This window comes from Hypomesus nipponensis, chromosome 14 (genome assembly GCF_054491055.1).
Source record: "Hypomesus nipponensis isolate SF chromosome 14, ASM5449105v1, whole genome shotgun sequence".
In the NCBI taxonomy this organism is placed as follows: domain Eukaryota; kingdom Metazoa; phylum Chordata; class Actinopteri; order Osmeriformes; family Osmeridae; genus Hypomesus; species Hypomesus nipponensis.
The window spans coordinates 19,596,674-19,620,273 of NC_140374.1; the positions used below are offsets into that span (position 1 = coordinate 19,596,674).

The following is a 23,600-nucleotide window of genomic DNA, read 5'->3' on the forward strand; positions in this document are numbered from 1 at the left end:
CTGGGAGAATACTGCATCCTTCTGTCCCCCTCCTTGGTCCTGTTTATTGAATTATAGATCTGTACAACCGCTGGCTCTTTGCTCTCTCTCCTCATCTCTGGTTAATTTGATCAGAGAATCTGCTGACGCAGTGTGTGCCCAGCTCATGTGAAACCAATTTAAGCTACACATAAAAATCTGGAGTCTCTCTGAGAGCATGGGGCGCACGCCCATCCTAAGAGGAGAGAAGGACCCCCCTATCCATAACCAAGACCTCCCCATGCGGAAAACAGACCAACACCATGTCAATACATGGCTTTCAGGTGTCCTAATCACATTAATTGGTATTGTACCAACATTGGTCAATATCCACTGTTGAAATAACCAAGCCTATGACTGGGATACAGTATGTGCCAAACCTTCCACTGACAAACAGCATCAGAGAGGAGGCTCCCTGTCTGGTTGTCATGGCGAAGGATGTTTACCGTGGAGGAGTCATCGCTTTACTGAGGAGGTTGCCATGGCGCAGCACCCACAGTGTCACCATGGCGGCCACAGTCAACACTTTGGGGAAGCCATGGCGTCACATCATCTGGCGACCATGTTGCCTAGCGTTACAAGATGACCTCTTGACTATAAACAGCGATTCACAGCCAATAGTACACTGTCACTCAGCTGTCTATGAGAGTCCCATAATGCACTTAGATCACCAAGAATGATCATTTGGAAACTCTGATTACCTTGTAGCTTCGTGTAGGGCTCTATAAATAAAACACATTCTACACTCAAACCAAGACAGGAATCAGACTTGCTGCAGCTGTCCCCAAACAGAAAGTGTGAACAAAAGCAACAGAAGAATGACACTACTAACACTACACTTCATATACAACCCGTTGGGAAGTCACCCTAAAACCTGAGACTACTGACAGATGTTGCGCTGTGCGGTCCGGACCTCTGTGATGTGGTGGGCACACTGAAGAGCGTTTGTTGAAGCTCAGCTGGTATTCCTTGAATTCCCAACGTTCCTTTAATTACCCCAGACTCCATGTATGAGCTGGCTGGACTTCACAAGAGACAGGTTCAACTCCAACTCCGCTTTCCATCAAGCCTGTTGTTTCTCTTAGCGATAGAGGACATATTTCTGATGTTTTCGTTTTATTTCCTTGAATAACATGACATCGGTCTTCATGACTGAAGCTGTGTCTGTGCTCCACAGACTTTATTACATACTAAACAACGATTTCAGGGAGTTGAATTCTTTTTTTTTTTTTTTCTAAAGTTCAATAAAAGGCGTATTGATTATTATTACAAATAAATCAAAGTATGTTTCCCATCTCCCATCAACAACCTTTTTTTAACACGTGCCGTGAATATAGGCCGTTATGGTTCCATCGTACATTCATCCATCAGGCATCGACCAGAACCCCCCTTCCCCCTCTCTTCTCCAACTCACACACATACACACACACACACACGCCCACACATACACACACACACACACACACACACACACGCCCACCCCCTCACCCTAACCTGTCTCCTACGAGAGGATCTGATAGCAAGGGACTTTTACGGAGCCTGTGAGGGTTCCAGAGGATCCCTCTGCCAACATAAACCCCAAAGGCGCTGGGCTGTTGAGTCTGGGGATAACTGATCCTCCTCTCGACCCAGCCTGCATGATGCATACCTGCCCGTGTTTCCTCCAGGAAGTCAAACACGCTGACTGGAACAAAAACTGTGCTCCCCATTTACTACAAAAGCTTTTAGCTAGAGAGAATGTCATGGTTGAGTGACTTATATGTGCGTGACGCTTGGGCCTTTACCCTGTAGCAAATGGGGTGTTTTGTGTTAGTGGTGGTTTACAGTATACCAGAGCTTCATAACACTACACCACTTCTTCATGCTCAGCTCTCAGACCCCATCATTGGGGACTGAGTTCAGTATATTTCATAAATCAACCAGACTCCGTCACTGGTTTGTGGTAACTCTTCAATCACTTGCTTGTGTTTATTGGCATAACATAAGGTGTGTAAGCTTTTACTACAATCAGCTGTAATCATAAAGTCAGACAAAAAACTCTATTTACTCAACTTAATAATAAACAAATGTTACCATTATTTTTGGAATATTTGTTACAATCATTACCACTCTTTAGTAGTTATAGGCTTACCTTTAACTTTTTTTTTTTTAAAGGGAATACAGATTTGCCTTTACATTTATAGGGCAGGTGAAACAGCCATGCAGATGCAGGAAACACCAGTACAAAATAAATAGGACTTAAATACCTTATTTCATGAAGGGAGAAGACCTTTTTACAAGATAATTTTCAATTAAACGATGACGTAACAGCAGCAACAAGTCTCGTTAACAAATACCTGCACAGCACGAACGGAGCCAGAGGAAAACAACCTAAGCCAAATTGTTTGCGGAATTCCAGTTTTGGCAACACATTTGTATATTTTCTTTTGTTTTTACAATAAGGTGGTTTGTTTTATTTTCTAAATGTAATGGTCCGGCTGGGAAATGACGTCTCAGACGATCCTTTCAATCGCGATAATTAGTACAACTAGCTTAATTTGAATAGTCTATAGGCTATTTTCTAACTTTCTGAAAATAATCTTCAGCTCATTAAGATGTAGACTATGTTTTTCCAAAATCAACATTACATAGGCCTACATTATTGAAACAATCCAGTCTGAAAAATCACTAAAAAAGACTAAATTAACAGTCGATTGTAGCATAAATATGCATAGCCGTTCATTTGTCAAATATTAATCTAAATATAGAAGACAAAGTCCATCTCATGCAGTTATTGTACTCGCCATGCAAACTTCGACAAGAAACATCTCTTCTAAATAGGCTAGTTCACACACATAACCTGCTTGAGTCAACTGACACGCAAGTATGTTCTCTGTCGGCTAAAAAAAGAAACGTTCTCATTCAAATCAATTTGATGTAGGCAATTCTAATTTAGTTTCTAAATGTTTTAGAGCTTGTTAAACGAATGAAAGCATTAACATGCAGATACTAAAAGGATCCTATAGGCTAATGACCCTCGTTTTATGTCTTGCTTGCTCAGACCATGCAATTTGGCCAGTTATACTTGTGAACGTATAGGCCTATAATGTAGCCTAACATTAGGCTATGCACCACGTTTACTTTCGATGCATTTTTCCTCTTCAGTAATTTTTCAATGCTATGAAATAGGCTACAGGCTTTTGGGTTTTAATATCAATACGAGGATATTATTGCCGATTATCACAGGCATTTTTTTTACTGTCCCCTCGTGAAAACAGCAGGATATTTATTAACAGTCGACGATTTAAGCCAAAATATGTTAACATTCAGTATAAAAAAACTGCTGTTGTTTATTTTTCAATTTGTGAATGTTCGATTAAAATATTATAGTAATTGTAGGCCTATTATGATATTCATAATTTGTCAATGCCACATAATTAACTTAGGCTAATGATAGTGAAACGGTCAACAAATATCCAATAAATTAAAAAAAGAATGTAAAAAAAAAACAATAGGTTAATTGTGTGGTATGGGCCATTGGCTGGTAATTGCGACAATGTTGTTTACCTTATGAATATAGAAGTCCGGGAAGTATGAGAGGATGTGAAAACGAACATTTGATCATTTTAACAGAACCGGCGAGGCTATTTCACAACAACTAAAACGTGAATTACATTTGATGTTATGCTATTATATAATATGTTATATGGTTCACTGTAGGTAGCATATATAATGAGAAGGATGTCATAAATTGAACGGGCAAACTTGGTGCCAATGAAATTAGGCCACCGATAATTGTTGCCTAATTCTCCACATAAATCTTTATTAGGTCCACTCCCTGAAATTCATCTCGAAGTCTGCAGTCACAAATAAATGTAGGCTACTGTATCAATTTAAATCATGATTAAAAGCACAACTAAAACCATTCGTTAAAGAAGATCTGTCATTTCAGAGGGAGCTAAATGCATACATAAAATGACTTGTTCCTTTCTTTTCAGTTTACTATTATATAATCTCCGAAATCGATACACTGTTTCATATAGGCATGCAACACACAAAGTCTAAACGTGATATGTGGGCTATTTGTGTTGTGTGATATAGTCTACCTGCAGTTTTGTAGACTAATTACCAAAGACATTGGCTACACCCGCTAAGTCCCCTCGCCAACAAGAAAGTCTAAAATCTCTCTTTTGAAACAAAATAAATAACTCAGGACTTTTTGATGAATAGATGCACAGCCATGAAATTTCACTTCAGGGCTCCTTCCATAGGCCCATCAAAGCACCTATATTCATCCCTAATTGCATTAACGTCATGTGTTGTGTCTCCCGCGTGTTTACAAAAAAGTAGTTCAGCTAGGATTGACCTCCCTTCTCTAGTGTCTGCATAATAACGGTGGACAAGTTCACTTCAAATCTATGAGCGAGAAGGTCTGAGTGGCGTACTGATCGTGGACGGTGGGGCGGCATCAACTTTAGAGCAAGGCATTTCTGTTACCTCGGTAAACCTTGAGGGGGCTTTTAGCATTTGTTCAGTCTGCAGCCTCTGGAAAACATCTGATTCGTTTTATAACCAGACCCATATGCGGTAGTGCATGTGTGCGACAGAGTGTGTATGCCTGCATTTGTGTTTGTCAGCCTGCACGAGAATTTGAGGAGAATATCTGAGTCGAGCTGCAAGGGAAAGGAACAATCGTTTGGATTTTGAGGTTCTAACCTTTTTTAGGAATGAACGCAGATACGTGCGTCTCATATTGCGATATGACATCCATGGATTCATATTATAACTCATCTACTGCCCAAGGTAGAGATCATCAGGCGAACCCGTTTAGGACATTCCAAACGAGTGAAACAAAATACAGCCCAACATTCATGCCGGGCAAAGGACAGAGTTACGGTGAGAAGTCTCGTAGTCCTTTTGAACAGGAGTGCCAGTCATTGGATGGCGCTGCTGAGGAGAGCACCTTCAACAAATACCACCTCTTCATGCAGCGACCTTCAAGCAAAACTCCCCCCGAAGGCAACAAACTACACCAAGAAAGCGGACACAACGGAGCGCTCATCCCTTGCTATGGTGAGTCCAACATGGTATAGAAAGTATACAAAGTTTGTGAACTTGGAAACGATCATCAACCGCAACTGCATATAGGCAAATAAGATATGGCTACTGCATTGTCTCCATGTTTAGCAATTACAGGGAATATATCAGAGTATAACTGACCATATAACTTGGAGGTAAAACGGTAAAAGACACTTACGGTGTTTTTTTGTTTGTGGAAACTGCATGACCACATAAGGAACGGTGGTGGTGAAATCAATACAATAATGCGTAATTAGGCTACGCAAAACGTTTTTGAAGGAAGATTTGATTTTCATCCATGAACTAGGCTATTAATCAAAATGTCGTTATTTCATTGGTCACGTTTGACTTGCGTTTTTGTTAGAATAACAAATATATTTAGTCCTATATATAGATTTGTAGCTAGCCTACATCTTGTGCACACGGCTAGGCTTAAAAAATCTAAGTAAAAAGCCATAGGCCTAGTCGTGATTATGAACTTGCTGTTACTATGCAAGAAACAGGACAAAAAGATATTTCTGATTTATTTGACTGATGCCCTGATAAGCCTAATTTGTCTTTACTTTTGACATTGTTATATTGGTCTAAGATTGATCACACAAGACGCGCCTATAGAAAAACAAGTACCCAACACACACACATACAAACAGAGAAATGCTGTGTGCAGCAATAGCGGTTACATTTCAATTGGTTTAAATGTAACCATAAATACTATTTGGTTAATGTAGATTCATAATTATCCAAGTTCTGAAAACAATTAGCGTGTCCCATAAATGCATAAGTCATTATTAAATGGCATAATTACTTATTTCTTTACACTTGAACAGCTCAAAACGAGATTTGATAAGTCAATTTGTGATGGAATTCAGAACCATCAGTTCACAGGTTTAGATTGTTATGATCAGAACGCATATATCCTAAAAAGGCCATGCATTTCTGTTAGTTCGTCAAACATTCGGAGAAGATTGCATTATCATGATTTGTGTCATTTGTCACATTTTCAATCAATACACAATTGTTACGGCTAAATAACCACTGAATCGACGATGACTGTAGAACAGTTAGCATGCTCTTTAGGTTCTAGTATAAAATGTGTCTGGAAAATAATATAGGCCTACTATAGTCATTGTTTTTGATTACAGCCGAAAAAGTAAGACCGTCATAAAAAACGGGGATTGATGAATAATTTTGATTGATTTGTATTTTATACTCAACATTGACCCAGACCGATTAAGCAGCTACACGGTAAATATTGTTCCTTTAACAAGGAGGCTCAAGTTCAAAGCCAGATTGAGCAAAATGCCGTAGGCCCTAAAAATTACAGCAACAACGCGATGAATGGGCAAATGCAGCGTTCGGTCAAGTTATTCTAAGGACATTGATTAAGTATACAATATAGTTTTAAACGCAAGAATGCTTGTATATGACGGCCTACTCGTTTATGTCAACACGTCAGAATGAAGATTGAGATTTATCATACTATCTTGTATGATGTCAAATGGAAGGAAAATACATTTGACAAAATAATGGCCTAGTCCTGTTAAACTTAAGCTAGGACTGTATGAAGGAAAATGTCATTCATAAGCGTGAAAACACAATTCAGTGCATAAACTGCGGGCAAACTGAGGTATTACCCACCCGAAATTTGCACAAGCGACCAATAATTCTCCACTAAAAACGCTTTTCAAACAGATAAATAATTTTGAAATTGTGTGCATTCACCACAATTGAAATTTGAAAACATACATCTATTTGAGCAACTTCTGACGACCTAAATACAATACAAACCGTAATTCAAAAGTAGACCGTTCATAATATATACGGGCTATACAGGCTATTACATGTACAAGTATGGTGAAGGAAGAAAACAGATTTAATCTGTACAGTTGAGGTTGCTACTTTCTAATTGTTTAATAACAGAGATATTCAAAGATGCCAGCACCTGTCCTAGCCAAAGTATACCCCATAAAGTGCAAAATTACGTGACAGCAAACAATTGTTTTGGGCCTGTTATTTTTGCTTAAATCACCAACATACTTAAAGTGTTCTTTTCTTAAAGGTGAGAGCTATTACCTCCTGCAGGGATTTAGACCCCCTCATTGAAGTCAACATTTGGCAGAAGCAATGACAGAGATATTTAAACTCCATCATGCATTATGTTTCCCCAGAGGAAAGCTCTGCAATGTTATTATTTAAAATGTTGCAGCCAGATGAACGCATCATAGCTTTGGGGAGGATAAGTTGGGGTGAAGCCAAAACCTCAGGCGTCAACAGACTTGTGCTATCACGTGTGGTCCTCAATGGGAGATTCATTGCACAAGCAATAATGCCTCATCTCCATCAGCAAAATAAAATAAAAACATGTATACTCCTAAAATAAAACCCCCCTGCTCTAGCCTCCTCCCCTCTCATTGCTCCAGAAGGTTACAGGCCACACAGAGGTTCAGCAAATGAATCCTCACTACATACAAAGCATTGTTTTGTTGTGAATAGCATGGGTGTGCTTAAGCCAATGTCAGAACGCAAAACAAACTCGACATTCAACTATTGTGCAGATACGAAATATGAAGGGGAAAAAAAAACACTGTATAATCATCTCACACATTAAAAAGAATGTTCAACGTTAGCACTTAATGATTTCATGCTGAGACTGGGGCATTCACACGTTTCTTGGAATCACACCCGTTTCCTACAAATAAAAAAAATTCTGTCTTCCTTATTAACACCACTGTGATCATACACTTTCCAGAAGCCACAGGCTTCAGGGTAGAGGGTACATTTCCAAAAATGTTTGCCTGTTTGAGGTAAAAAGCAAACTAGCAACTACAACAGCTGGGCCCCACAAATTAGTGTTACAGTTGAAGTTAGACTTTTCAATACCTACAGCCTACAGGCATGATAGCTGGGTTGATATCTCAACAGGAACCTCTGTAGCTTTGAGGCTGTATTTTAGCAGTCACAATGCATATACAATTACATGTAGTCATTTTAGCAGACGCTCTTATCCAGAGCGACTTACAGTAGGTACAGGGACATTCTTCCCGAGGCAAGTAGGGTGAAGTGCCTTGCCCAAGGACACAACGTCATTTTTCATGGCCGGAAATCGAACCGACAACCTTCCAATTCATAGCCCAACTCCCTAACCGCTCAGCCATTTTGAGCCCATTGGAGGCTGAGAGCCATATAGGAGCCGCCATATCTGACCACAGCAACAAACGTAATCAAACCGCTGGAACTGATCGAGCGCTGCGCAGTTTGCAGGAATGCAAGCGAACGCTACAGGAGAGCTCGCCATTAATCCGGGACAGATGTGCATTACTGGCTCCTATGGTTATTATTCAAACCGCTCAAACACAAGCCGCCCCAAAGCCGCAGAGTGTCCCTGAGGTGACAAAGGCGGACACGGTTTGCGTAACCTCTTCTCACCAATACCCTGGGTAAACACACGGACAGTCAAAAATGGAGGTTGAGTTGAGGCGTCGTTTTGAGGGGACGGAGGAGAAGAAGATGTCACACCCGTGCTGGAATGAGTGTTTACATACATATCCTCCTGCCTCCCGGGGGGCGGGGTGGGGGTGGGGGGTAAGAGGTTCTCTGTGCAGTAATTGCTTCAGGGTCAGGATCTATTTTGGGTTTTCAGCTGCGATAGCAATGATACAAATCCTGTGGACAGTCACCCCTAACACTGTCTTGTCTCACAGTATTGTGTGTTTCCTCTAAAAGATAATTGATGATGAGTGAGTTCTGGAGTCTGTGTATGAGTGAAAGCTACTTAAGGGTCAGAGGAACATCTGGGGAACAGAGACAGGACTGACAGGACAACATAAGTCTCATTCCACGTTCTAGGCTTGTGCTTGATGCAGAGACCCGGGGGGGGGGGGAGGTCTGTTGACTGCCAAGGCACAGTGTCCGGTCTGCTGGGAAAGGGGGCACCGTTGGTGCTTGGTGGACAAGGGATATTGTTGCTGGATGCTGAATGGAAAATAGTTTCTTACTGTTTTATGTGGTTATCCGAGTTTGGAATCATTATGGAGATTTATTATGTGTAACTGTAGAACGGCAGGATGACTTTCTTATCCTTATTTCGTATTACGTGCTGTCCGGGAAGGATAAAACATGTTTCTCAGCATGTAAGCAAGAAAGAGTCATTGGTTTAGTTGTACATGCATGTCAAAATGTAATACTATTACTATGTGTTAAAAGACCTATAGAATTGATGTCACAGGATGTGTATGCGTAGATCACGACCACATTGTGCAGCCTTGATACAAACTATACAGTACAAGAATGGTCCCATGTGTGGATTGATGTGAAGGTCTAATATACACGTTTGTGTGAGCACGGACTGCTGTGACACTGCTGACACCAGAAACCAACATACAGCCAATGAACTGAAAACATATGACTGACTTTGATCATTTTTAAGTCACGGTAGTCCCTGTAAACAATGCAAATGAGCATGTGGGAGGACTGAACTTGGTAATCAGAAGACAAAGCTCCGTGAGGAGATCGTGACTGCTTCCTCCCCTTACTGTCAAACTGGATTTGCTTGATTTTCCTCTCTTGTCTTCCTCCGTGTTGTCCCTGTGATCTCCCTCTCGAGTGGCGAGAAGGAGGGAGCTCTGGCCTCCACTTCCTGCCATCTCTGTTCCAGGGGGAGATAGGAGCCCCCCCTCCCCCCTCGCCCTCCGCCCTCCCACCCTTCCAGTCCCGCCCACCCCAGTTCTGTAAGCGGGCCAGAAAAAGAAGTGATTCGAAAATTCTAACCAGGTGGCAAGTATTTTGATCCCTGACTTTGCGGTGTTAACTCCGACTCTCACAATCAGAATCTTTTCCTTCCTCCCCTGCTTCCTTTTCTACGTATTCATGAACATGGACAAAGGGGCTGAGGCAAGTGTTTCTGAGTGCTTCTTTTAGCCAGGACATAAGTACATTTAGTGTCGTCTTCAATGATGTCAGATCCTTGTCAAGGAAAACAGAGCCCTGTATAAAATCGTCTGGATTATTGCCCTTGATTCTTATCAGTTAAACTGTGTTTTATTAGTTGTAGAAGTGGTAGAGGAAGTTTCTGTTGTGCCAATTCAATTTCTCCCAACACACGAGGCCACATAATAAAGAAGGACAATACAAAAAGGCAACGACAGCAATAACAGAGCTATTGCGCAGACTAAGAGCAACTTTATGCACCAAACGATCAAATTCTCATGAAACTACAACAGACTTCACAAGGCCTTCACATCCATGACAGCAGTGAGCCCGCATGAGTGGCGATTTATCAGGAGCTGAGTTTGAACAGAACCGTTCGCCGTGTTTCCCACGGAATCTGCATTCCTGTGTGAACCGCTGGCATTGATCTCTCGTCGGCAACATCTGGGAGGGTCTCTTCCTCCGAGGAACAACTGTGAACCTGAACTCTCCAACTGCGACCTCACCTGGAGAGCTCCAGTCTGAAAGAACATGACTACATCTGTTGGTCAGAGTGAAGGAAACTAACGCTTCTGTGACTGGACAAGGAGACATGGTCCTGTTGGTCCTACACGGGGTCGGAATATAACTGGTCGTCTAGCAGACCTCCATCAACTGTGAGCTTTTTGGAAAAGCATTTCAGACAACTCTTTTTAAAAGCTTTCCTTTATATCTTTAGTGTTTGGTCATTAACCCTTCCCCAGGTAACTAATTTATAGTGTTTCTTTTATTTGACTTCAGCTGACCCTTCCCATCCCATTCCATAAAAACAGAGAGGCCACCCTGTTGCTTTACAACCAGTTAAATTACACTTTGATGTTTTTGTCTCTGTTTCCAACAGTGATTAAACGGCCGACCCTAGTAAAGTCCTGACCTTGGTTAACTGAAGGGGTCTGCTGCTTATCAAAGAATAACCCTACGAACGTGTGATATCAGAGCATGACAATGATCCATATGTGGCTGAGGAAAAGAATTCAAGCCAAAACCAGAGAACATTTTCTGTCTGCGTGCAAATTGGAGTCAAGGCAATGGAATCTTGGCCCTCTGCTGAGAGAAGCGTGATGGTTGTGTTCTCAGAAACTATGTGCAGCAGAGACAGCTCAGCAGAAAGACACTCAGAGATGTTTATGGGCAAGAACTTGTGCAAAGCATCCAGACACTGACGAGAAACTAGACTTAGGAAATATGTGGAAAACGTGGGTGACATTTGATGAAATGTTGAGTTTTATAGCGACTTCAGTGGCAAAACCGTGGCAATTTACTCATCTTTATTGGGATTTTGTTTGGTCAGCAACATGCACAAGAAAGAGATCTTCAGACCAACTTTTCGGCAAACGTCACCCCTTTCGCAACCGTTGAAGCTTTAGCCTAGCCTTGGCTACTCAGGATACCTTGCTCTGGGGCGCCGCTACAGCCGGCTTTCCCTATCAGGATGCAGAGCAGGAACCTCTGCACGACCTGCCCCACATCTAGAACACGCGGCCCCTGCCCTGGGGTGCAGCCACCATATTAAACTAGGCTTTAGAATAGGAGGCCATGTCAGGTGATGTCACAACATCTGCCTGACTGGAGCCTGTGAGGGGGGTCCGACAGGTGGGCAGCAGCAATGTGAGGTCACAAACTCCAGCTGTGCGGCCTGTGTTGCTCTTTCCTTGTCCCAGAGAGAGGACTGCTCTCAGCCTGGGAGGAGGGGTGGGCGGACGGGGGTGGGCCGTTGTAGTGCTGAGGTATGACTTGACTGTCTCAATGTGGGACAAGTTAGCCAAAGGCCAACTAATCTGTAAAAACAAACATGCATGTTGCAGACAGACCTCCGCCTAGCCCCGTCACCGCTAAGCTATTCTCCGTCATCCCAAACCTCTCTTTAACTCGAGACACACCGAGGGTACTCGGTGACGACGCCTCTTCGTGGGGCATCACCTTCAGAGCCGTCAGAGCTCCCTGGTACGGGAGAGTGACATGAGATCTGCGTCAGTCTTCTGGTCAAACAGTCACGGCACAACAATGACAGCTTCGTCCTACATGCACACATCTCCTGGACCATGCATCTCCACCTCTGTGTCTGGAGGAGGGGATCCCTCACTGAATTGCTCCTCCCAAGGTTTCTGAATTTTTTCTCCTCGTGAGTTTTTCTGGGAGCTTTTCTTTGTCTTCCTTGAGGGTTTAGGTTGGTTGAATGGCAGTTCTATGGGCGTATTTGAAGCCCTCTGTGACATTGCTTGTAAAAAGGCCTGTACAAATACATTTTGATTTGATTTGATCCACATAGGATTTCCAAGTCCTAACAAAAATAAAGTAAAGCATTTTCTTTTAACCGTCACGCTGTCTCAGACCCCCCACAGCGCAAAGTTTAAAATAAAATGCTTCACTTTATTTTTGTATTAGGTAAAGTTGTCGCAATACGAAGATGGGTCACAATGACCAGAACGTTCACAATAACCCAAAGGCAGCACAAGGGTTAAGTAGACACATGTGGATCCTATATGAGGAGATCTTCATGCACTATGGCTCCTGTCCAATTAGGTCCAAGCTCTGGATAGGGGCATATGCCCATGGCCAGAAAACACAAACAGAACCTGACAGAGTTCACTGTTCCTCAAGGACCACAACCAGAACCCTGAAGTCTATTTATTCACACAACTGTTTGTTTATTGAGAGAAAAAGCTCTGCTTTAGCCATATCCTTGAGGAAAACACAAAAAACACACTAGGACAGAAACAGAGTGAGGTCTGTCACCGAATGGAGGCTCTCAAAATTGAAGGTGACAAATACAATGTTGTTTACGTCTGTGGGGCAGGGCTGTGTGGTTGTGTGGTTGCCATGGTACACAAGGCCTACCATACATAGCTGAGGCTTGGACTAGCTCTGTGTGGTTCATGTTTCACATGGCGTGATTGGGAAATCTAAGGAGTGAGGACAGAGCTAACTTCAGGGAATGGGGCTTTGAGGGTTGGGTCACAGGTCAAACCAATGTGTTGTGACGAATCTTTCAAACATAGAATGCATGTGTCATCTTCGCTAACTTTATATTTGCAGAATAGAGACGAGGCCTTTGAACTTGTAAAAGTATAACAGGCATGAGGTAAGTGGGAGTAAATGTCACTTGGTATGAACAGCCAAAGGAGAGAATGAGCAGACAGCTCATAGGTTGGAGGTTGGACACGAACACGAGAGCTGGAAGTCATAAATGGCTAGATTGACCATAAAATAGTCTTGGTCTGGAGAACATATTTACTACACATTAACATAATAATTCTAACACAGATGGATGAATACAGGGTTCACTTCATACAAAATGACGCACCACTGTTTCTAATGCTTGCTCTCTCTCCCTCTCTCTCTTTCTCTCCTTCTCCAGCCAAAGACAACAGCGGGCTGACCGAGTCCGACCTGACCCCCAACGCCGATGGTCCAGGGATGGACGGCAGCTACCTGAACCTGAAGGAGCCGGGTGTCAAGGGGCCGTCTGACCGGCCTGGCTCCGACCTCTCCAGCCCTCTGGATAAGAGCGAGGCAGAGAGCAACAAAGGCAAGAAGCGAAGGAACCGCACCACCTTCACGTCTTACCAGCTGGAGGAGCTGGAGAAGGTGTTCCAGAAGACGCACTACCCCGACGTGTACGCCCGCGAGCAGCTGGCCCTCCGGACGGATCTGACCGAGGCCCGCGTTCAGGTAGGCAGACAGATGTGCATCGCTGAGAGACAACAAAAAGGCGGGAAACTGCCAGCAAACTGTGAGCTAAATGATCCCTGTGAACAGGGAGTGCTCGACAAGTCACTCCCTGTTCATATAAATATTCACTTAGGGAACTGACAAGAAGGCCTGGGAGAGGGAAGACTGGCGTGTTGACAGACCTTGTCCTGAGTCGGAGAGGGAGACAGCGAGGCCTATTGTTCTCGCCTCCTTTCTCTGGCTTCCAGTTTCAGAGCTGGGTTTGGACAGGCAGGGGGAGGAGGAGGAGGAGGAGGAGGGGGGGGGGTGTTGCGACTGAGAGGAATACTCTGCTCTTAATTCTATGTGCTGCAGACTTGGTTGGGGGAAAGGCGGTGGGGGGAGGGCAGGGTCAAAGGCCAAGGGTTTTTCTTTGGAAACCACCATTTTTAAACTTCGCTGTACAGCATTTTGGAGAGAGGGAAAAAGCTGCAGGGAAGAAAAAAAAGAAAGTCATCAAAGCTATTTGGCAAGGGAATAGAAAACACTCCGAGATGCCAGTTTCAATTTCCAAGCCTCCTTAGAGACATAGTCAGGGATCTGGCCTGGTCTTTCTGGAGGTACAGTAAAATAACTGCATTCACGTTGTATCCACACAGAGCCATCTATCCCCCCCACATGACTCCAATTACCTCAGCAGTCAAACAGGCACACAGCACACACTGTTGAGTCACCATGGGCATTGACCTGAATTTCAAGAATCGTACTTTAAATACACAAGCAATCAAGCCTCCTATGCTCCATGCACAGGTCCATCCAGACAAAGTACAGGAACATCTAATCATTCCATTCTTCCATGTCGTGGGGTTCAGAGTCACTATTGAGTGCAAGTATTGCAGAAGAAAGCATTTCATCTCAGAGACAACATTGACATCAGACGTACAGATGTTTTCAAACTGTACAGACGCCTTGGTCAAGGTCTTCCGGTGACATTGATTTCAGGATTGAAGGTTGATTCTGCATTTAGCTCTAATCACAGTTTTAGTCGCTTGTAGCTTCGTGGCACCTCTCAGTTCTCATGGAGCTGCCATCCAGCTGCCTCAGACGTGACCTCCACTGCTGGATGTGTTGAAGCAGGAAGAGGGTGTGCCTGACTGAGTGAGTGCAAGGTCAGTCCATCAATCGCCCTGGTCCAGGATGACAGAGATGAGGTGAGACGGCTAGACTTTAAAGCCAGTCTCAGAGCCCTGCTCTCTGCCCTACTTCTCTCTCTCTCTCTCCGTTCCTGCCTTCTGGCTCTGGAACATAAATAAAGCTCTTTAATGGCTCTGTAAGCTGCCTTTTGCTGTCAACGTCTTTAGCAATTACTGCTTCACTGGCAAGCCCCACTTTGAGCTCGGAGATCTCAGAACCACCTTCCCTGCAGATGTCTGCTGGGTAAAATAAACAAGGACTGTAAATGGTTGCAGTTGGTCGACTGCATGGTTTGCTAGCTACACACACACACACACACACACACACACACACACACACACACACACTGCGGACAGTGCGTGTGTGTGTGTGTGTGTAGGGTGGGGGGGGGCACACTGTGTTTGTGTGTGTCTCTGTGACTGTGCGAAAGACAACTTTTAGATATTCAATTTAATTTAAAATTATTTTCTAGTCTGAATTTGTGAAGTACCTGCTCCCTCAGTTGAATTGCGAGACTTTGGCTTTGAGGAATAGAGGACACACATGACTTTAGAACGTTCCCTATGATCTCTCCTCTCAGCTATTTGGCCAGTGTCTCTAATACCATTCGAGGGAAAAGCTGCACAGAGCAGAGCCCAGGAGGAACACGACAAACCATGCACCCGGAGCCTGAAACTAGATGGACACAGTGTGCCTGCACGCGTGTGTGTGTGGCTGTGTGTGTGTGTGTGTGTGTGTGTGTGTGTGTGAGTGTGTGTGTGAGGAGGGGTGGGTGCATGTTGCTGTGAGCATGGATTTTTATGAGATGGAAACAATGTGCATTTGTTTGCAAGTGTTCAACAACAAGTGTTCCCCTAATAGAGTGAGTCCATGGTAAGAGGGTGTATATGCTTGTGTTTGAGATTGAAAATGTGTTTATGACCTAGTGTATGTGTGTATGCGCATGCGTGTGTGTAGTTAGTGCGTTGCTTCAGTCTGTGAGCCTCTGAAAGGTCAGAGGGGTTAGCTGCGGAAAGCCAAGGGCTTAGGCGTCAGGAAATTAAACATGAAATGAAAACAAGCTCCAGTTTGAACATTCTCCCATCTCACTTTCCAATATCCCCACTTCCCCTCTCTGACTTAAAAGGGAGGAGAGAGAGACGAAGAGACCGGTGGGGGAGAAAGAGAGAGGCGCGCGTGGGGGGGGTTAGAAAGAGAGGGGAGAAAGAGAGGCATACGAGGAGGGGGGGGGGATAGAAAGAGGAGAGAGAGAATTTGCTTAACCTTGAGGTCTTCTGTCTCTCTGGTATCAGATAATACACTATGTGATCTGTACTGCTGTATTGATGATATAATTCACCAACAATGAGAGAGTATCCAAACTTCAAGGAAATACTAGCCATAAAATGTAAACTGGCCCATCAAACCAAAGTGCCCATGTAACAACAAACCTCTAAGAAAGATATATAGGGATGTTAGAACCCACAATGACAACAACAACAACCGACTTGACTTACCTTCAAATGCACCAGAAACCCAAGACCCCCGAGGCGGATAACACAGACAGCAAAGCCTTTCCAAACAGATGATATAACTCAGAGGGCGACAACCTCTCACCTTGACATTGGGGTTCAGCTACAGCACAGGTATCGGGTTTCCAGTGGAGATCTGTCCCCTCACCCCAGTGACCGGCTGACCCGGCGCAGGCCGGCCCTCCGGACCAAACCCCATTGGATCACCCCACACATCTCAGTCCAACTCTGTCCACGTCTGAAATTAATGAATTTGTTCATGGATAACTAATGGAAGTTATATTTGAACAGCTGTGTCGTTAGAAAAGGAGCCAAAATATGTGGCTTGTGGCTGTCATGTGGGCCGTGTCGTGAGGGACGTTCATTAGAGCGCTGTCCTTCCATATTCTACTGGTTTATCATGACAGATGTAATTGTTTTGGTGTACTTAAGAGTAAGCCTAAGCGCCATTGTGGTTTGAAATCCGATTGTATATTTACATTTAGTAGACGCTCTTATCCAGAGCGACTTACAGTAAGTACAGGGACATTCCCCCCCGAGGCAAATAGGGTAAAGTGCCTTGCCCAAGGACACAACATCAATTGGCATGGCGGGGAATCGATCCGGTGAACTTCTGATTACTAGCATGACTCCCTCACCGCTCAGCCATCTGACTCCCTATTGTGCTAGTGTAGGGTGTTAGTGTTACTATAAACTTGTGTGTTCGAGTGTGTGTATGCGTAAAATAGATTTTTTTTGAAAGAGAGAGTAAGAAAGAGAAATAGAGAGAATACTGTTTGTGGAGAGATGACTAAGGGGGAAATTGCACGTAAGGGACTGTGAAAACCGCAAGATGATTTGGTTGGGTCTCATCCCACAATCCAAGTTCAGACCCCGTGTCCATGTTGGATTGCTTCTTTCTTTGAAGAAGTCTCCCTTTGCCCTTGGAGGATAAGAGATAGACAACTAATAAATAAATACTAGTAAAACAGAAGTGAAAGGCCTCTCTTCAGCATTGACCCACAAGATTCTGTTGCACAAATCAGCCTGCAACTATCAAGTTTTGGCTGAAAACACAGCAAGTCAAAAAGGCAAAAGATGAAGTTCATGTACAATACATTTACAATTAGTCGTTTAGCAGACGCTCTTATCCTTGTGACTTACAGTAAGTACAGGGACGTTTCCCCCCGAGGCAAGTAGGGTACAGGGCCTTGCCCACGGACACAACGTTATTTTGCAAGGACAGGAATCGAACCGGCAACCTTCTGATTAATAGTCTGGGGCTCAGAACACAGTGAAGGTCACAAGGGAAAGGAGGGGCGGTACAACCCTCATGTAAAAGTACAACCCTCATGTAAAAGTACAACCCTCATGTCAAAGTACAACCCTCATGTCAAAGTACAACCCTCATGTAAAAGTACAACCCTCATGTAAAAGTACAACCCTCATGTAAAAGTACAACCCTCATGTAAAAGTACAACCCTCATGTCAAAGTACAACCCTTATGTCAAAGTACAACCCTCATGTCAAAGTATAACCCTCATGTCAAAGTACAACCCTCATGTCAAAGTACAACCCTCATGTCAAATGCAACAAGTTCCCCCCATCTGTTTAGATTTCATGCAGGATGTATTCAGTTCTAGCACATGTAGAGAGGTACTATGAAATAAGTACACCCAAGTATGGTCTCACTCACTTTAAGAGCATCCGACTGTATCGCTCGCTACCTGCAGAATCTCATTGTCGGCTTCCCTGCAGTGTCCCCGCCCCCCCCCTCCCCCCGGGCTTCCCTCCAGCCTTCACCTCCTCCTGGCCTGCATGAGAAGTGGACTGAGGGGCCTGCTATCAGTCAATCATCAGTCCGTACTAGAAACAGCCCATTCCTCCCAGTGCCTTTCTCTCTGCATCAGGAAAGACCTTCCATGAGTGCTACCCGGGCCATAATTAGCAATAGCACTGTAACAAGACCGTACACAGGCTTTACGGAAAATATTCTAGTTTCTGGGCGTCTTTGCTCCGGTGATGGCAAATATTGTGTTGGAAACGAGAAGGGGGCCTCCTTGATGTCCTGTTGGCTGTCAGGCTGAGGTGAGACCCCCTCTCCAGAGTGATTTATGTGTGGCTGCAGGCCCAGATGTGGATCCCCTCCCCTGACAGTGCATGCTGTAGCTCCTCCAGTAGAGGGGGAAGGGGGGGTAGGGAGAGACAGAGAGAGGGGAGGTGGGAGAGACAGAGAAACCGAGAGAGGGAGTGAGTGAGGGGGGGGGGGGTAGGGAGTGAGGTAGACCCACTTGTCCGTCCATACATCAATCGCTTTTCTGCATACACCGGCACTTTAAAGACACATCAAACCCCTTGACCTTGTGACGTGTCTTTTCATCTGCGACGCGATTTATGGGTTCGACCCTCCTCCTCTGTGTGTGATTCGACCAACATCTCCTCCACTCTCCTTTACGCGCTCTGGAGATGACTCCTTATCTGCTCCGGATCTGTTTGGATTCACTCGATTCAAAGCAACGTGGTCAGCTCCCTGTAAAACCCCCAGAGCGCTAGGCATCTGGCAGGGCTCGTCTCTGACAGGCCCTATATCTGCGTGTTGTTGCAGGTGTGGTTCCAGAACCGCCGGGCCAAGTGGCGGAAGAGGGAGCGCTTTGGGCAGATGCAGCAGGTCCGGACTCACTTCTCCACGGCGTACGAGCTGCCCCTCCTCACCCGCCCAGAGAACTACGCTCAGGTACAGATGAGGGATCAGAACTATGACTGGGTACTGAACTATACGTCAATTTACTCTCATGACACACGACTCATTATGACTTTGGAAGTTCAATCATTTCAACGGCGTCTCTACTGTCCGCGCTGACGCTTGTTGTTCCGACTCCCGTTGCAGATCCAGAACCCATCATGGATTGGAGGTGGCAGCGGGGCGTCGCCCGTGCCAGGCTGTGTGGTGCCCTGTGACTCCGTCGCCTCCTGCATGCCCCCTCACCCCCACGCCACCGGAGGGGTCTCCGACTTCCTGGGCGTGCCCAGCCCTGGGGGAAGTCACATGGGACAAACACACATGGGCAGCCTGTTCGGGGGTCCTGGCATGGGCGGCGGCATCAACGGCTACGACCTCAACGTGAACCCTGACCGCAAGTCGTCCAGCATCGCCGCACTGCGTATGAAGGCCAAGGAACACAGTGCGGCTATTTCTTGGGCCACATGATGCCCCTCCCCAGGCCACGCCCCCTTGACCTGGGCCCCGCCCCTCCCCCGGAGCAGCCCTGCCCAGCACTGCAGTGGAGGAGGAGTAGGAGAAGGAGGGGGATGGGATTATGTCTGGTCTGACAGAACTCATGATAACACAGGTCAAATGAACTGGGAGACACAGTGATAACGGCAGCCATTACAGCCAAGATAACATCCGTGACTATGATAATCAGCAGACACCAAGAAGAAGAGAGACTGAGAGAGGGGAGGGAGAGAAGAAGAAGAAGAAGGAGGGCAGGGGGAAGTGGTGTTACTCTTCAATCTCAAGAAGGAATGTGGTCAAATAGGTGAGGAAGAATGGAGAAACCAGCTCGGGGAAATAACACAGCTTGACTGTTCTGGATGGGCAACTGTTAAGCTAATAGGTCAGGAAAAAGTTATTTTAAGTTAAGTTAAATGCAATAATCATGTTGAAGTCACCAGCCATAAAAGCATCCTTGCAGGAACTATACATTTCCTATTTCACAACATCCATAAATGTACATACTGAAGCAACTTCTAATCCCCTCTTCTGATCTCCATGCCCTACAAGTTCTGTAATAGTTCCACTGAGACAAAGCCACTTCAAACCAAAACAGTCCATCTGAGAACACAAACGTCCCATTGAATCAGTCCAAGCCGTCCTTACAACGCTTTCGTATCATTGCACAGAAACCAATTGTTTTGGAGGCACGGCAAGAAGGAAACATATCAGTTTTTTAAGTTCAAACGTAAACATCCAACTAATTCTGGTCTGAGGACTGAGCTGTTCTGCAAAGCTGTCATCCCCTCACAGTTCCAGAAAGCACTAGACCAAAGGTGCGAGAGACCCCGCGCTGTCTGACAGTTCAGCGGCTCGTGCCAAATTAGATGTGGAGGAAGCCAGGTTCAGACGCGGTGGGATTGGCAGTCACTTGAAGTGAACGTGTCATTTCCTCCCCCAGGGCCGCCTCCACAGGTCTCCATCCCCTGGCAGGTCTTGGGTTACAGGAAGTCACGTCTCCACTGGTCGCCAGGCTGGACTAACACACAGCAGCAGCCGTCAACACTAACTACTCAGGCCAGCCTCAATCAGCCTCCAACAGGGAGAGAGAGACACTTTCAATTAGCCTCAAACCAAGCTGTGCTGGTCGGGGCAAAGCACAGACACTAAAATTCAGCGTGACCGACATGGTGGGAACAAACTAAGGCTAATTCCACATACTGACCTAATCATGGCATCTTCAGAGAGAGGGGGGGGAATCAGAACAGATGACACTGAATCCATAGTATTGTCACGCTAGTAGAGTATGTCACACGCTAGGCGCAAGTAGGCAAAGCAGCTACAGGATTAGGAGTCCTAATTGGGCCTGGGCAGCATTCTTTAGGGTCTAGGTAATGTGATGACATGGAGCAGACTTGCAGGCATGTAGGGAGTATGGCCTGGTGGTTGTGTTGCCCCTCCTGATCAGGCCTGTCAATAAGAGCTGGGGCCAACAGACTGAAGGGCTCCAGCAAGGCAAGCTCGTCAAGCTCCTCGCTGATCCCTGAGTGTGCGACATCCGCTGGGCCACACATCCCCTCACACTGCCCTTCCTTTCAGTGGAGGATTGGACGGCCTTTCCCCTTCGTCCTCTTCTCGGAGTTCTGGCTCATCGCTGACATCACAGGAGGAGGCACGATGACAGTTCCAACAAATCTTATGACAAATGTTATTTTCTAGTTTTATTTTGGACTAATTTATTTTGGAAGTGTTGACGTGACACTGCGATTAGAATGAACGAGAACATTCCGATCTGACTGAGAAAGCCCTTTTCCCTGGATATTCCTGTTGAAAACTCACAGCTCAAACGAGGTGACAAAGCACTGATTTAAGCCACAGGAATCTCTGTTATACGAATCAAGTGTCCCTCACTGCTTGGAGAGTAAACATGGCCTGACAATGTGTGATTTTTAATGATATCTTGGTATTTCCTACCCCCTTAAAAAGCGCCACTCACACTGAAAGTATTTTGGCAGCAGTAGAACACAGTAGAACACAGTAGAACACAGTACAACTGAACGTAGCCCAGTATGTATCCTCATTGCCATGTCAGTAGGTTTGTTCCTTAGTATTGTTTGACATTTTTTTGTATGAAGTCATCCCTTTAAACTATTAAATCAATGACATTTGTTACGTCAAGTCCAACTAAATAATGACTGTCAAGTCCACCAGATCCTGATGACAAAGGAGTCGCTGAGTGACAAGCCCGGAGTGTTCTGCAACAGTTGTCTATGTCTCAGGCAGCCTACCTGCCCCCATCCCACCCCTACCTGCCCCCCTCCCACCCCCCCGCCCCTACCTGCCCCCCTCCCACCCCCCGTCCCTACCTGCCCCCCTCACACCCCTACCTGCCCCCCTCCCACCCCCCGCCCCTACCTGCCCCCCTCACACCCCTACCTGCCCCCCTCCCACCCCCCGCCCCCCCTCCCACTCCGTTATAATACTACTGAAACAGGACGACAGCGGTCCATAGTTAATATGATCACATTTGTGTGAATGTGTGCAAGTCTGATTAAATTGTATTTTCTTTTTGCTTGTACATTTGTTTTGCTTGTCCTTTTGTTAAATAATGGATTTCCAGAGATAAACCCTTACGTTTGAAAATGTACTATAATTGTTTGAAGTATTACCGTAACACATGCCAAGAAATGTTAAGATTGTGTCTGTGATCAATTCCTCTGGACTTTGACCAGGTTGAATCAGCTTTCTAAATGATTGAGCAGCAATTTGTATTTTAATCTCATATTTCTATTCTTGATTGTGACTTAATATAATTTTGTTTGTGCCATTGCAGTAAGTTATTGCACTTATAATGTTGCTGAGTGGTGTTTGCCTGTCTGTTAAGGGCCAACAGCTTATTTGCGTTCAACAGAGTCCAGCTGTGCGTCTTGAGTACTAAACCCGTCCATGTTTAGGTGAAGATCTGCAACATGCAGACATGCTCCAAGTGTTCGACCTTCATTTGTACAGAATTAACTTGCTGTTGATGTAAGTGATTTGTCTGAAGTGATTTTGAAATAAATGGGTCTTCATAAACTGAATGATGTAAGGCGGTTTTTGTATGCAAGTTCCTAGACTCCCCTTCATGTGTGAATGCACATACTGCACAGTACAGGCCTGTGGGCACAATGACAGAGAGACATACCCCTCAAAGTGCATATTTGGTTGATGGGACAGGATCAGGGCTTGTAACTGTCTTTTTTCACTCACTGTCCCAGTAACGCCTAGAAGCTCAAAATTAATTGAAAAAAAAGTTTTGAAATGTTCAAAAAAGGGTTTTCGAAAACAAAATATATATATAATGTTTTTGTTTTGAAAACAAATGTGATTAAAAAAAAGGTTTGCATCATTGATGAGTATTTGATGAGGACTCTGCTAAGCTCTACTGTACTCTATTGTACTCTGCTCTGCTTTTTTCTGTTTCTCTGTTTCACTGTGTGAAAGGATAGGGGGGAACGTTTTGAAAACAAGTTTTGAAAAGGTAGAAAAACTATTTCCTACAAAAGGTTTTGAAAGTTTAGAAAAATATATAAAATAAAATAAATCCCATACATCTTTTCCATTGTTCCTGGGACGACGGGACACCGCTCATTTCTCTGGACAGGATGTTCAAGGTAAGGTTGCACAGATTCTTGTAATCCCACTGCAAGTGGGAGAGGACATTCAGAACAGGGAACGGGCACGGGGAAACAACGACACAGACAGAGAAACAGAGTGGTACAGAAGTCTTGAAAGAGGAATGTGGCTGATGGAGTTTGCAACTGTACTTTACACGTTCGGAAAACAAGCGGGTATCAGAGAGGGGGAGAAAAACAGGGAAACTCACAACTTCTCTGCAGACTTCACAGCATTTCTGTGTCATTACTGACCTTGTGACCCAAACCTGCTGCTCTTTTCATGACTCGTTCAGAACCATTATGTTCCAAACTGAGCCAAAACTTCTCAATGGGCGTAAACACCCCCAGGTGTGC

At 44.8% G+C, this 23,600-nt stretch overlaps 1 protein-coding gene across 2 annotated transcripts; it reads left to right on the forward strand.

Annotated features, from left to right (window-relative positions):
• Positions 1 to 4,396: 4,396 nt before the first annotated feature.
• On the forward strand, positions 4,397 to 21,898 carry alx4b (ALX homeobox 4b). Of its 2 annotated transcripts, none has more exons than XM_084672597.1 (4): positions 4,397 to 5,070; positions 13,400 to 13,713; positions 18,982 to 19,140; positions 19,264 to 21,898. In XM_084672597.1, exons 1-4 carry the CDS (start codon positions 4,725 to 4,727, stop codon positions 19,582 to 19,584), a joined length of 1,140 nt encoding a protein of 379 aa, XP_084528723.1. In that variant the 5' UTR covers positions 4,397 to 4,724; the 3' UTR covers positions 19,585 to 21,898. The 2 variants fall into 2 exon arrangements, with proteins under 2 accessions (XP_084528723.1, XP_084528724.1); XM_084672598.1 differs by having other exon boundaries at positions 18,982 to 19,110.
• The last annotated feature ends 1,702 nt before the right edge of the window (positions 21,899 to 23,600 follow it).